Source organism: Notamacropus eugenii, chromosome 2, assembly GCF_028372415.1.
Source record: "Notamacropus eugenii isolate mMacEug1 chromosome 2, mMacEug1.pri_v2, whole genome shotgun sequence".
Classification (NCBI taxonomy): Eukaryota; Metazoa; Chordata; class Mammalia; order Diprotodontia; family Macropodidae; genus Notamacropus; species Notamacropus eugenii.
In genome coordinates this window covers 295,185,033-295,198,719 of record NC_092873.1, presented here as the reverse complement: position 1 = coordinate 295,198,719, position 13,687 = coordinate 295,185,033, and the positions used below count along the sequence as shown (strand labels likewise).

Genomic DNA, 13,687 nt, shown 5'->3' with positions numbered 1-13,687 from the left:
ATTGCTGGCAAAGTTTTTGCTAGAGTCCTCCGTAACAGACTGATGGTCATATACCTGAGAGCCAGTGTGGCTTCAGAAAGAGCCGAGGAACAGTAAATATGGTGTTTGCTGCCTAACAACTCCAGGAGAAATGCCAGGAGCAGAACAGTACATAGCATTTGTAGACCTGACCAAGGCCTTTGACACTGTTAGTCATGACAGCTTATGGAAAATTATGTCAAAATTTGGTTGCCCGGAGAAGTTCATCAATATTGTATGTCAATTTCATGATGGCATGCTTGCCCAGGTTCTGGATAATGGACAATGCTCTTGTGCCTTCCCAGTCACCAATGGAGTGGAAACAGGGCTGTGTGCTTGCTCCCATGATTTTTAGCATGATGTTTTCAGTCATGTTGACAAATGCTTTCAATGAGGATGAACACAGCATCAAGGTCAACTACCATACTGATGGTAAGTTCTTCAATTTGAAAAGGCTACAAGCCAAGACCAAAGTGGAGGGAGCACTGGTGCATGATTTTCTGTTTGCAGATGATTGTGCACTTAATGCAGCCTCTGAAGCTGTGATGCAGCAACGTATGGATCAATTCTCTGCTGCCTGTGCTAATTTTGGCCTAATAATTAACACCAAGAAAACACAGGTGCTCCATCAGCCACCACCACACCATCCATATGTGGAACCATCAGTTACAACAAATGAAGAAGTTTTGAATGCTGTAGATAAGTTCACTTACCTTGGCAGTGTACTTTCCAGGGATGTACACATTGACAATGAGGTTGATGCTCACATTGCCAGAGCTAGCTCAATGTTTGGGAGGTTCTGGAGAAAAATTTGGGAGAGAAGAGGTATTACACTGACTACCAAACTGAAGGTCTACAGAGCCATTGTGCTGACCTCACTGTTATATGTTTGTGAAACATGAACAGTCTACCAGTGCCATGTCAAGAAACTGAATCGCTTCCATTTGAACTGTCTTAGGAAGATTCTGAGGATCACCTGGAAGGATAAAGTACCAGACCCTGAAGTCCTTGCTCAAGCTGAACTGCCAAGTATTTAAGTGTTCCAAGTATTCTTCAGAGAGAGCAACTCTGATGGGCTGGCCATGTTGTTCAAATGCAAAATGTTCGCTTGCCAAAAAGACTATTTTATGGAGAACTCACATGGGTCAGGCTATCATATAGTGGCCAGAAGAAACGATACAAGGACACTCTCAAGGTCTCTCTCAAGAACGATGGATTTGATTGTGCAACATGGGAGACACTGGCACAGGACCGCTCAGCATGGCATGCCCACATCAGAAAGGGTACTGTACTCTTTGAGCAAAGCAGAATTCAGACAGCACAAAGTAAATGCAGGATGCACAAATTTGGGATATCCACCCCAAATATTCACACAGACTATCTGTGCCCAACCTGTGGCAGAGCATTCCAAGCTCGTATTGGTCTGATCAGCCACAATTGGACACACTAAAATTTCACTTTATCATCTTGATGTCATTTTGGTCCTCTTTGAAGACAAAAGACAACAACCAACCAACCCTATGTAGAGCCTATATCAGATTGCATGCTTCCTTGGGGAAGGGGGAAGAGAGAGAGGGGGACAAAATTTAGAACTCAGAAATCTCATGGAAGTGAATTGAAAACTAAAAATAAATAAATAATTTTAAAAATAAATTTAAAAAATGAAGTAGATTCAAGAAGATGGGTACAAGGTGATACAGAGAGTGAACAATAACGCCAAAAAAAACCTAAAACCTCATTTGTGTATGAGATCAGGAAAGCATAGACACAACTACAAAGGGAAAAGACCTAGAGATCATAGTGAACCACAAGTTAGCAATCAGTATCATAGAAAAGAAAACAATCATGATATTGATTTGTCTGCTAAACAAAAACGTGATAGCTTGTCTATGCATATTTGTTACTAGATTTTTTTTTCTTTCAATGTAAGGAGGAAGTAGAGGAAGTAGAGAAAATGTTCAATTAAAAAAATATTTTAAAAGAACATGATATATAATGATGGAGAAGTAATCCTGTCAAACCAGAAAGAGCATTATATTATGTCTTATCTCAATCACAAAACTTTAAAAGAATATATGACTCTACTCAAGAGCTTCTAGAGAATGGGGTATGTAAAGAGGAGCAGATGGATACAGAAAGAAGACAGCAACAATAAAAAAAAATAATTCTATCAGAAAAAGTTTAAGGAAATGAGATTATTTAGCTTTTAGAAGAGAAAGCTATGAAATGGTTTAACTGACTTCCAGTAATAATCGTTTAGCTGAAGACTGTATCATGTGTGCAATAAAGGTAGGTAGGGAATGAAAGAAGAGGAGAGTGGGAGCTAAAAGCAGAGACTAACCAGAAATTAATGAAAGAGTTTCAACTGATATAGGGAATAGTTTGTTGATTGTCAGGGAAACGTGAAAGAATGAGCTACTGGAAGGAAGCTATGAGCGTGGTCATATTCTCCATAGACCTTGCATGTATACCTTACTGAAGGAAGAGTCTGTGGGGCTAGGGGGTGGGAGGTAGAGGGGAATAGGGCAGCAACAGTAGAAGGTAGAAGATGTCTACCTGAATATCTCATTCCTATCTGTGAAGATGGAGGAGCAGAAAATGAGGCAGGAATGTTGATAGACAGTTTTCTTCCATTATTATCCCAAGTGGTATCAATCACTTGAAAATTTTAAGAATGGTCACCAGTCAATAATAGTTAGACCAGGGTGGGGAACCTGTAACCTTGAGGTCACATATGGCCCTCTAGGTCCTCGGGTGCCACCCTTTGACTGAATCCAAACTTGACAGAGAAAATCTCTTTAATAGAAGGATTTATTCTGTAAAATTCAGACTCAATCAAAAGGCCGCTCCCAAGGACCTAGAGGACTCCAGGTTTCCCATCCCTGGATTAAACATTCACCTGCCTGTATGTCTACTTTGTAAGATAGAGGATTGAGCCAGATGATCTCTGGAGGTTCATTCATTCATTAAACAAATATTAAGCCCCTGTGATATGGACTGAATTAAGCACTGTGAGTACAAAGAACACACAGTACAGAGAAATGCAAACACGCTGAAGATTACAAAGTTATACAAGGCATATTCCGGCCTTCAAAGAGTTTTATAATCCATTAGGAGGCAGAAAAATTATACACAAATAAATAGTGCATGGCAGAACATGATAGCAAAATTCCTTCACTGTATTTCCATGATTACAATAAAGAACTTTCTAATTTGCCCAGTACCCCAAAATGAAATAGGCTACCTTGGGAGTTAATGAATTTCTCAGCCCTAGAGCTCTGGTTGGAAGACCATCTTTTAGGGATAATTGGCAAGGGATTCATGTTCTAGGTAGAGACCAGTCAAGATGACTTCTAAGATCTCGTTATGCTGTGATTTTGTGATGCTGTGATAGATGGTCCGAGGGACTGTCATCCTGACTGATACTTAGATCCACTCTCCCTTCAAGTTACAGTTCAAGTTTTAATTGCAGTCTTCTAAGAGATTCTCATCTAAATGCTTATGAGCTAGTCAGTTTCTCACCCCCTCAGGACCTGAAGGTAAAGCAATTTGAATAGGACTCTCAACTTTACATAGCAAAGTAGAGTTGGAGCTGTTGAACTGGTCTCACAGGATATCCAGTTGCCCAAATTAAAAAGTTCAAGGTCAGCTTCCATCTGAGTAGAGAGCTTTCTTTCTAGATAGAAAAGGCACCAAGGTATCTGGCTAAGTATTACAGCAGAAACAAGATGGGGTGGAGGGGGTGGGGGTAGGGAGAAAAATAATGGTGGTCCCTGTGCCCTCAGGCTGGTCCAACTAACTTTAGGTAGCTTCTCAATAGCAGAGTATTGTCCTTGTGTAAGTTGGAGCAAACTCATCGTTACCTACCTCGTATCTAGGATGGACCCGTGGCTGAATGTTTCTCTTCTATGAATCAATACCTAGCACTGTGGTAGGCATGTGGTAGTCACTCAATAAGTGGTTGTTGAATTAGGCTTTGTTTTGTTTTGTTTTTTTAAGTTCTGATGTATGGATTCTTCAGTGTTGTTTATAACTCTGGCTAAGAACTTTCTTCAAGAATTATAGTTTTAGAACTGGGAGGGACTTCAGAGGTTACTGTGTCCAATCCCTTCATTTTACCAAAAAGAAAACTGAGAGGCAAAGAGATTATGTGCCTTGAACACCTGGGTCACACAATGAGTGTCAGAGGCTGGGGTGGAGCACAAGTCTCGCATACTCCAAACACAGTACTCTATCCAGTTGCACTATGCTAGTCTCTTAAAGACTTAGAGCAGGGGTTATTTACTTGGGGGTCTGTAACCCTTTTTTTTTTTTTTGAGGCAATTGGAGTTAAGTGACTTGTCCAGGGCCACAAATCTAGTAAGTGTTTGAGACTCTATTTGAATTCAGATCCTTGTGTCTTCAAGGCCAGTGCTTTCTATCCACTATGCCACTTAGCTGCAACTGGGTCTGCAAATTTTTGAACATGTATATATATATATATATATATATATATATATATATATATATATATATAATATATATGTTTAAAATATACATGTATGTATATGTGTATATATGTATCACAAAAGTATATATACATATATGTATGTGTGTATGTATATATGTATACAAATATGCATATATGTATGTGTATGTGTATATATTGACAACTATATTTCAATATCATTGGTTGCCTTTGTAATAGTATTTTGCTTTATGAATTTCAAGACATTTTCCTGAGAAAGCATCTGTAGGCTTCATGAAACTAGCAAAGGGCTTTATGATGCAAAAAAACAAGTTAAGAAGCCCTGACTTAGAGAAAAGTATCTAATTTACTCTAGGAGATCAATTGGAGGACATAGTCAAGAATCACAGAGAAAAGGCATGAATGGAACCCATTTTCGCAAATGGATGGAGTAGCTACATTAATATTACATGTTCATCAAAGTGTAGAGCTGCTGTTGCATGACTATGGTTCCCAAATAACTGAATTTTGGTAGAATTTTACATGAATATCCTACAATTTGTACCATTTGCCCAGTGGTCTTTGAAATACATCTATGCCTGTGGGTTTCCCTTCTCTTGCTTTCATCTTAGAAGCAGCATGGATAGATGTGCTACTTAATGTTATAAACATTGTTTCAGATGGCTTTGAGTTCCTGGAGATCCTGAAAGAAGTTGCCCGGGACAATACCAACAATCCTGACCTGAGTATAGTATGGATTGACCCAGATGATTTCCCAATGGTAAGACCTTTATTCTCCTTTGTAGTTAAATATTTCTTAGCAATTTTGGTGCCTGAGGCAAGTGCCATGAAATACACCCTCAAATAAAAATTTTAAAAGAGAACTTCAATTGGTAGGGGTGGAGGAGTAGGCAAGACTCCAGGACACTATGAGGCAGCTACTAGGCATGGGAAATTGTGGGGTGAGAGGGTAAGAGGGAAGGGCAGGGCTCAGGAGAAACTCACCTGTGGTGAGGAAGCATATCAACTAATTGCTTCCTATTTTAACTAATTAGTCTTGTTAACTAGTTGCTAAATTTAGTTGTTTTTTTCCCTACACTTCTGCTTTAAGAGTATACAGGTTATGAGTACTCTCTAAATTTTGGTGTCCCTGGCAAGACCCTTGTTACCCTGCCTTAGTTACAGTTCTTTTTCTTAGTGGGTAAGGGGAGAAGGGGTACACAAACATGAAGCATAAGGAGAGTAAAACAAGAAAGATCATTTGTGTAGACTTGAATGGGACTGTTGGATCTCAGATAACCTGAGATGGAGTGGTGTCTTAGTTATCCAGGACAATTCTGAATTCAGTACCTTGCAGAAACACAAGAAATTGAGTTGGCAGAAACATTCACACTCCTGGATGTCAGAAGCTTAGAGATACACTTTATGCCTGTAAAGTGGCAGATCTCAATTTTTCTTTTTAGTTCCAGGACCTCTTAAAAATTAATTAAAGACCTACTGCTCCTCCAAGAGCTTTTGTTTGTATGGGTTATATCCGTTGAAATTAACCATATTCAAGATGAAACTATTATGAAATTATGATGAAAATAGTTTTGTTATTATAGTAAATAATACTATTATGAAAATACTTTTGACCTTAAGGATCTTCTGAAAGGGTCTTGGGGACTCCCAGTCCCTACCACCCTAAAGAATAAGTTTGAAAGGCAGGGACAGAGGAGAGAGACCAGATAGACAATCATTTTCCCCAGCAGCTCAGGGATTCTTTTCAAAATTATTTTTTGAGTAGAATTGTCTCACACTGAGGCAAACTGAGCAGGTGAGTGAGGGGGAACAGAGATACTGTTCTAGACAATTGTTCTTAGGAACAGACATCAGAGCGTTTTGTCATTAACTTGAAAGTCTTTTTCAGCGTCCCTACTAAGTATCTGTGTGAAAAGAGACCTGCCAAGTCAGATATGGAACGGGGGAGTCTGAGGTAGCAGCCACAGCTTTCCATCATTATCCCTGGGGCCTTATGGTCTCCACCCAATTTCCCCCACTCCCACTTCCATCCCAGACACAATAGGCTGGGGTGTTATTTCCTCCTAGCTACCTTTCAGTGGAATCTGGAGAGTGGGGGGATGGGAAAGGGAGAACTAGAGTTCCTTTGGGGTCATCCTTTCTAGGCAGCTGACCTCCTAGGCCCACAGAGAAACTTTAGTCATGAAACCTAGGGAATAAGAATTGTCTGTGAAGTGAGGTTTACAAGATTTTTAGATTCAGCCCTGGGAGGACCTCAAAGGCCATTTGGTTCAGGTTCTTCATTTTACAGAAGAGGAAACTGAAGGAATGAAACTGACTTTCTTCACTTTCTTTATTTTTGTTTTTTTTTCTTTTGCAACATGTCTAATATGGAAATAGGTTTTGCATGACTTCACACGTATAACTGATATCAGATTGCTTGCAGTCTCCAGTGTCAGGGAGGGGCAGACAAGGGACAGGGAATTTGAAACTCAAAAATTTTAAAAATGAATGCTAAAATTTTTCTAATTTCAATTTTAAGCAGAAATTTAAAATGCAAATAGAAATTTTAATTTTAAATAGACATTTAAAATGTCTGATTTTCTCATTTCTAATGTAGTTGGAAAATATTTTATGAAACAAATAAAAATATATTTTCAAAAAAAAAGAAACTGAAGCACAGGGAGGTTAATTGCCTTGTCAGAATCCATGGTTGTTTAGTTGTGTGGCCCTATGTAAGTCATTTAACCCTTACCCTCTGTTTCATCTGTAAAATGAGGATAATGATAGCTGAATAAAGGTTTGTTGTGAGGATTAAATGTATTTTGCAAATCTTGAAATGCTATATTAATGCTACTTAATGTTGTCATTGTTACTGTGTAACCCCAATGTCTGGGACTTAAACCCAGGTCCTCCTCTGTCTCTAAATCCTGCATTCTTTCCCCTGTGGATAATTGAGTCTCACTGCCTTCTTTCTCCCTCCTCATCCTATTCATCCTTCAGCCTTGTCCAACCAGGATGGATACAAAGGAAAACCTTTCCAGTGGTCCTTTCACCCTATTCTCTGCTTTCTCACCATGAAAAGTAGAATAAGTACCCCACCATGATAGGCCAACACCTGACATTTTCTCTTGCTACCTCCCCCTTTTCCATTCCCCAGGTTCTTTTTCTCCTCTGGTGAAAGAGTAGGGAGACTCTAGAGGACATGGCCATACCAGAGTTAGCAAAAGCACCCAGGTTCTATATGAGTCAACTCCACTATTTCTAGCACCTCTAGTACCTTTGCCTTAGACAGAGAGGAGACTGCAAACAAATTATAAGAAGCCTTCAGCCTAGAACAGGAGGGCCTATATCTTTGCCTCTCTGTGTATTGGAGTGTAAGTCACAGCCCTAGTGCAAATACTGACTACTGTAACAGCAGCCAGCTTTGCTGGCTAACATTCAATCTAGTAATGAGTAGGTTGGGTTTTCTCTTTCCCTGGGTGTGTCCCCCATGCACTTGAGATATTAAAAACAGCAAGTCTTGAAGGGTGCTAACAAATTTAGTTCATTCTTCCAAGTCTGAACAATAGCTAGATCCAAAGTTCATTTGGTCAAGTTGATTTAAAAAGAAGCAGAAGCAAACAGAAAGGGACAATTGCTGGCAACACCAAGAGGCCTCCAGAGAGAGAGTTTTCAGAGTCTTGACATCAGTGACCTGGTGATGGGTATTAATCATGATTAATATAAAATATATATATATATAGTATATGTATATATATATATGTATAAAAACACTCTTTTCTTCCAAATGCAATAAAATTTTATTTAACTACTTTTAGTTCTAGTTCTGGTATAACTGAACTGTTCTGTCTGGAGGTCACCCCTCTTCAGCAATACTCACATTCCAGATTTGGTCAGTACTCAACAGGGGATGGTTCCGAGACATCTTTCTAAGCCATTCACATTTTCATGCATTTTCATAGCACCGTTCTAGTCCAGTGTTATGCATGAACTTAAAATCTGTGAGTCACACAGAGTGGCCTTGACTCTCCCTTCAGATCCTGCTTCTTCCTCTGTTCCCTCATCTCCTATCGTTTCCCGATTCCCATATTCTACCACTAGACTGCAAATAAAGCAAGCAAACAAGTATTTCCCCAAAGCTAGTCTAAGGGACCCAGATTTTCTCTTTTAGCTTCTTTCATGCCGAAACGCTGCCAATTTCTCTGGATACTGAACTTTTGTTATTTCCCTATATATAGAATAAGGAACTTTCAAATGTCACATTAAAGAAGAGACAGAGACACATATCTCTTTTCACTATCCTTTAATTCTCAGTGCCACATATCCCACATGAATGAACATTGGGCTATGTCAACTATATACCATAATTATATTAATCTGTTCCTGTATTACATGTATACTTATACTTTTAAATATGTTCCTCCCATTTCCTCATATAGTAGAAATGCCTCAAGGGCTGGAATTGTGTCATGTATCTCCTTTGACTATTCCATTTATACCCAGAGTTGGTGGGAGAGAATCTTTGAATGGGTTTAACTGGTTACTGGGAAACCATATGAGAAGAACTTGAGAACAGCAGACTTGTTTAGCTATGTTGGGTGGTTTTGGTGATGGGAAATTTATTCTGTTCCCTAAGTGTATTCTTTGTTGTCACAGCTCATTGCCTACTGGGAGAAGACTTTTAAGATCGACCTGTTCAAGCCACAGATTGGAGTAGTGAATGTAACAGATGTAAGTACCATACACCAGAGGACAATGTAAGAACCTCCTGCTTATATTGTTCTGTATCTGGATGTTGCCTGGAGAAGTTTGGTCCAGAGATCATATAGCATAGAGTTAGAACTGAAAAGGACCTTAGAGGCCATTGACTATAGACTCTACATTTTGACTTGCCCTGGATCATTCAGCTAATAAGGTAGAATTTGAATTTAAGCTTTGGCAGATAAGGAAAGAGGAGAGAAAGAAAGAGAGAGACAGAGAGAGAATCAGAGACAGAGAGAGACAGAGACAGATGGAATCATTACTGCTTTTTCTCCCTCCTCCCCAGTACCAGAACTCCCTGGGTCATACCACTTGTACCTGGCTAAACTTTCCTTTCTAGCATCAGCAGCACCAGTGGGTGTAAATGCAGTCTTGATCCCCAAGAGAATGTTGTCTTTTCTGCCTTAAACTAAATAGAAATAGCTGAGACAGGGGGAAGGGACCTTCCCCTATTCACTCTTCCCCCTGGAGCAGGTGGGAAGCATAATTCTGCTCTTCTGGGCCCAGAAATTATCCATAATTCAAATCCTTCTTGTATGAATTATGATCTGGATGGTTTGGAAAACCCTGAGTCTTCAAATGTACAAAGCTCCTCTTCCAAGTGTAAGATGAGGGAAATCATCTGGATAATTCAGGTCTCTTGAAAAACTCACAAACACTTTTAAGTGAATCACAGAAACAAAGAAAAAGAAAGTCTGGAAAGCAGAAAGAGTATTCACTGGAAGTATGGAAGCACAGACAAAGTTACAAGAGGCCCAAAGAATTAAAGTTGATAGTTATTGAAAAGGATACAGACAGAATGGACCTTTTTTGAGGCAGTAGCCTTGTGAGTTGGGGTAACTTGATGCTCCAAGAAGAGGTTGGATGACTCTTTTCAAGAGTATTGTAAAAGAGATTCATGGACAGATATAGGTTGGACTAGAAGTCTTCTGATGTTCCAACAGACTCCGAGATTATCTAATTCTCTTACCATCTGCCAGAGGAGATGGTATTTAGTTAGCCAGAAGCTTCAGATATCTTCCTTGAATATGTTTTCTATTCTCTGGACCAGGACCACTTAGCCCAGTCTGTCCTCAGTAGCTTCCACTCTACTATCCATTAACTCCCATTATTTCTCTATTGTAGGCAGACAGTATCTGGATGAACATAAGAGATGATGATGACTTACCTACACCTGAAGAGCTAGAAGATTGGATAGAAGATGTACTTTCTGGGAAAATAAATACAGAGGATGATGACAATGATGCTGAGGATGATGATGATGATGACGAGGATGATGATGACAACTCTGAAGAAGATGACGACAATGATGATGATGACAGTGACGATGAAGATGATTAGTTCTCATGCTGAAATTCTCACAGACACCAAACCATTTTTTTCATTATCCTTTAAAGACAGAATGGGAGATAGGAGCAGGCAGTCCCCAAAGAGTTCCTTTCTTTATTTTTAAGATCTCCTTTTCTACTTCCTTATTACCAAGAATAAAAAATCTCAGCAATTCCTTCCTAATATAATGTGAAGGGTTGCTGGTAGATATAGGTTGGGAACAAGAGAGTGAGAAAGGGGAGGATAGGGAATATGTCTGGTTTTAATGTCCTAACTCATGTCTTAAGACCAGATGTCCCAATAAGACAAGAAAAACCACTCACATCTTACAGCAGTTAGCAACTTGTTTCTCTTATCCCCAAAATGCAGGGATCATGACAGTGCCAACATCTGGCTATCTTGAGAAAAATGATCCTCTCATATCTATTCTTAATTGTACTTTTTATTAGTTGACTATGACAGCAACAGAAATCAGGTTTTGAAAAAACCACCAATCCAGAGTAATTTTAAAATCAGATGCCTTGGGAAATATTCCTTAATTAATTTAGGAGTATACTCCTAAATTAGAGAAATACTCTCTATTAATTTAGAATCCAAACTCAAGACAGGCCCAGTATAGTATATGCTCATGGAAATGGGTGAAACCCTTAAACTTGTAACTTTGCTAAATAATTAATTTATGATAGTTCTTTTTTCAATATCAAACCATCTACTTTATCAAATAGCAATATTGCCACTTTCCTCATCCCACCCCCTTTTCTATGTCTTTCCTCTCAATTCAAAAGCTCTGTGGATTAACCAGATATAATCTTATGGCAAATAATGTACCTTTATATGCCTGTAGTTTCTTCTCCATCCATATTTTTGCCTTCATGGAAAAAGCTGAGTTTTTTTTTTTTGACATCTTATCAAACTGAACTTTCCATTAATTAACACTTCTACACATCTCTAGTGCAATTAGAATCAAGATTTATAATCATGTCCCTGAAACACTGTGAGATCCTGAAGTACCTTCTGAATCATCAAAGAAAGCTTAAATTATGTTCAGTATAGTTGTAGTGTTGTGTGTTTTAAGCCTCTTCTAATTCTTTGAGCATCAGCAACGCATACATGAAGACTACTAGCCAAAATATCTTACTAATGAGAGTTGTTCCTTACCCAATGATTCTGGGAAAACAGAGTTAGCCCTATTTTCTTATACACTTCTCTGCTATATATGATTCTGGTGAACTGTCCCACAATACGATGTGGATACTTTTCAAGGTACATTTTCAATGTAGTTTGGGCATCCTGGGAGGCTTCTAAAACTATCTGACTGTCAACAGAATGTCACTTGGACCCCTTGGGAAATGAATCAACAAAGTAGTTGTTGAAGCTGTTATTTCTAACTGGGCTTTGGTCCATGGGCCTATTTGGTCCCTATGTCCAAGATGATACTGGCTACTCTTGATCCTTGGACTTTAATTTTCAAGAGGATCTGTTAAGCTGTGGACCCCTCCATAAACATAGCACCTTTTAATTGCATCACTGTGTCAGAATTCTGGGGCTTGTAAGATGACTGAGGAGGAACAAGTGAGAATGATATAAAAAGTAGCATCCAGTACATGTATGACTGGGAAAGGACCATTTGTGTGCCTCGTGGACATGAAAAGAATCAAAGAATGACTTCCAGGCCATTGAGTGGATCCTTTTTGGAAGATTTAGGGAAGAGAATTTCACAGGATACAAAGACATGGAGGGGTTGTAATCTGCATTGGTGAGCTCATGGACCCATCAAAGGATCAACAAAGTCATGTCCCAATTCTTTTTTGTTTTGTTTTGTCTTCTGTTGGGACCTCAGATCAATAATTAGTCCTGATTATTCTCAAGGGCTGAGTGTAAAAGCTTTTCAATCAAAGCAAGGCAATTTTCTTCCTATTGTCCCTTATAGTATGTCTGTGTTCAGGGATGGGGTTCCAGTAATTTTTTTCCCACCTATTTCACCCAGTGCAGCCTAGATCAGTGTGATTCCTCTAGTCTCCTTTTGGAAGAGATAGCCAGGATGATAAGCATTAGGAAGATAGGGCTACCCATCACTTTTTGGAAAATGGTTCATTGTTTTATTGTCAAGAATGGGTAAAACTTTTAAACTTGTCTGTAAGAATAATAATCCTATTTTAAAACTTTAAATTGACTTTTGTCATTTTTGTTCTGAGACTATGCTTTGATCATTACTTCATTTTCTTTGAATCGCTGAGGTCATCTTTTAGCTGAAATCATTAAGGGAGTGTTAATTACACACTTACTTGTGGTGTAATGGGAAAAGATTGGATTTGGAGGCAGATATCCTGGATTTTAATATCATCTCTGATACCTTCTGTGTACCTGTGGCCTGCCCTATGATTTAGTCTCCTCGTCTATAAAATGAGAATAATCATACTTAAGCTATTGTTTTTGTTTTTTAGGAAAACAAACAAAAAGAGACAAGCCTATTGCTCACTTGAACATAAAACCCTTTAGGTACAGGTTGCCCCTCTTGTTGCAGTTTTCTTACTGGAATTTTATTCCCCGTGGGATCCATTTATGAAGTAATTCATATTGTTTGGAGTCATGTTAGTCACTGACATATCTTTAGCTCTGCCTAGAAATGGCGCTGGGTAAGACCTTCCATTAAAGGATTCTGTTTCTGATCTGAGCTCCTGGAGCATTTGGTGGGAAAGCATGGCAGTTTCTTTCCTCAATGTCACCCTCAAATATACTTCTTTCTTCTTTGAATAATAGCCCAATAAATTCACATGAACCCTTCCTGAATGCTGGTGGCCCTGTCAGAGAAGTGTCCAACCTAGGTATAAGAGAAAAAACGGTCACATATAAAGACCATACGAATACTCCCTACTACAAAGTAGGTTCTGTGGAATAATGATATTTATCTGGCCCAAGAGATACCTTTTGGTAGTAGTGATTTGTTTCTATGAAGAACTTTCTCCATAAAGCTATCTGAGAGGTGACATGCTACAAGGCAGGAGAGAAACATGGGTTCAAATCCTGTATCAGACATTGAGCATAGATTCAGAGCTGAAAGGGACCTCCGAGGCCATCAAGGTCAAGCCCTTTATTTTACAGATAAGGAAACTGAGGAAAGGGAAGGAG

The 13,687-nt window shown here is 39.0% G+C and overlaps 1 protein-coding gene across 1 annotated transcript in view; it reads left to right on the top strand.

The window, feature by feature from the left end:
* The window catches only part of CASQ2 (calsequestrin 2), a 106,393-nt gene extending 93,666 nt beyond the window's left edge, over positions 1-12,727 (top strand). The window contains exons 9-11 of the mRNA XM_072644453.1: positions 5,146-5,246; positions 9,125-9,199; positions 10,355-12,727. Coding sequence (XP_072500554.1) covers positions 5,146-5,246; positions 9,125-9,199; positions 10,355-10,570 — 392 coding nt within the window. The 3' untranslated portion in view covers positions 10,571-12,727. The remainder of the gene's footprint in view (positions 1-5,145; positions 5,247-9,124; positions 9,200-10,354) is intronic.
* The last annotated feature ends 960 nt before the right edge of the window (positions 12,728-13,687 follow it).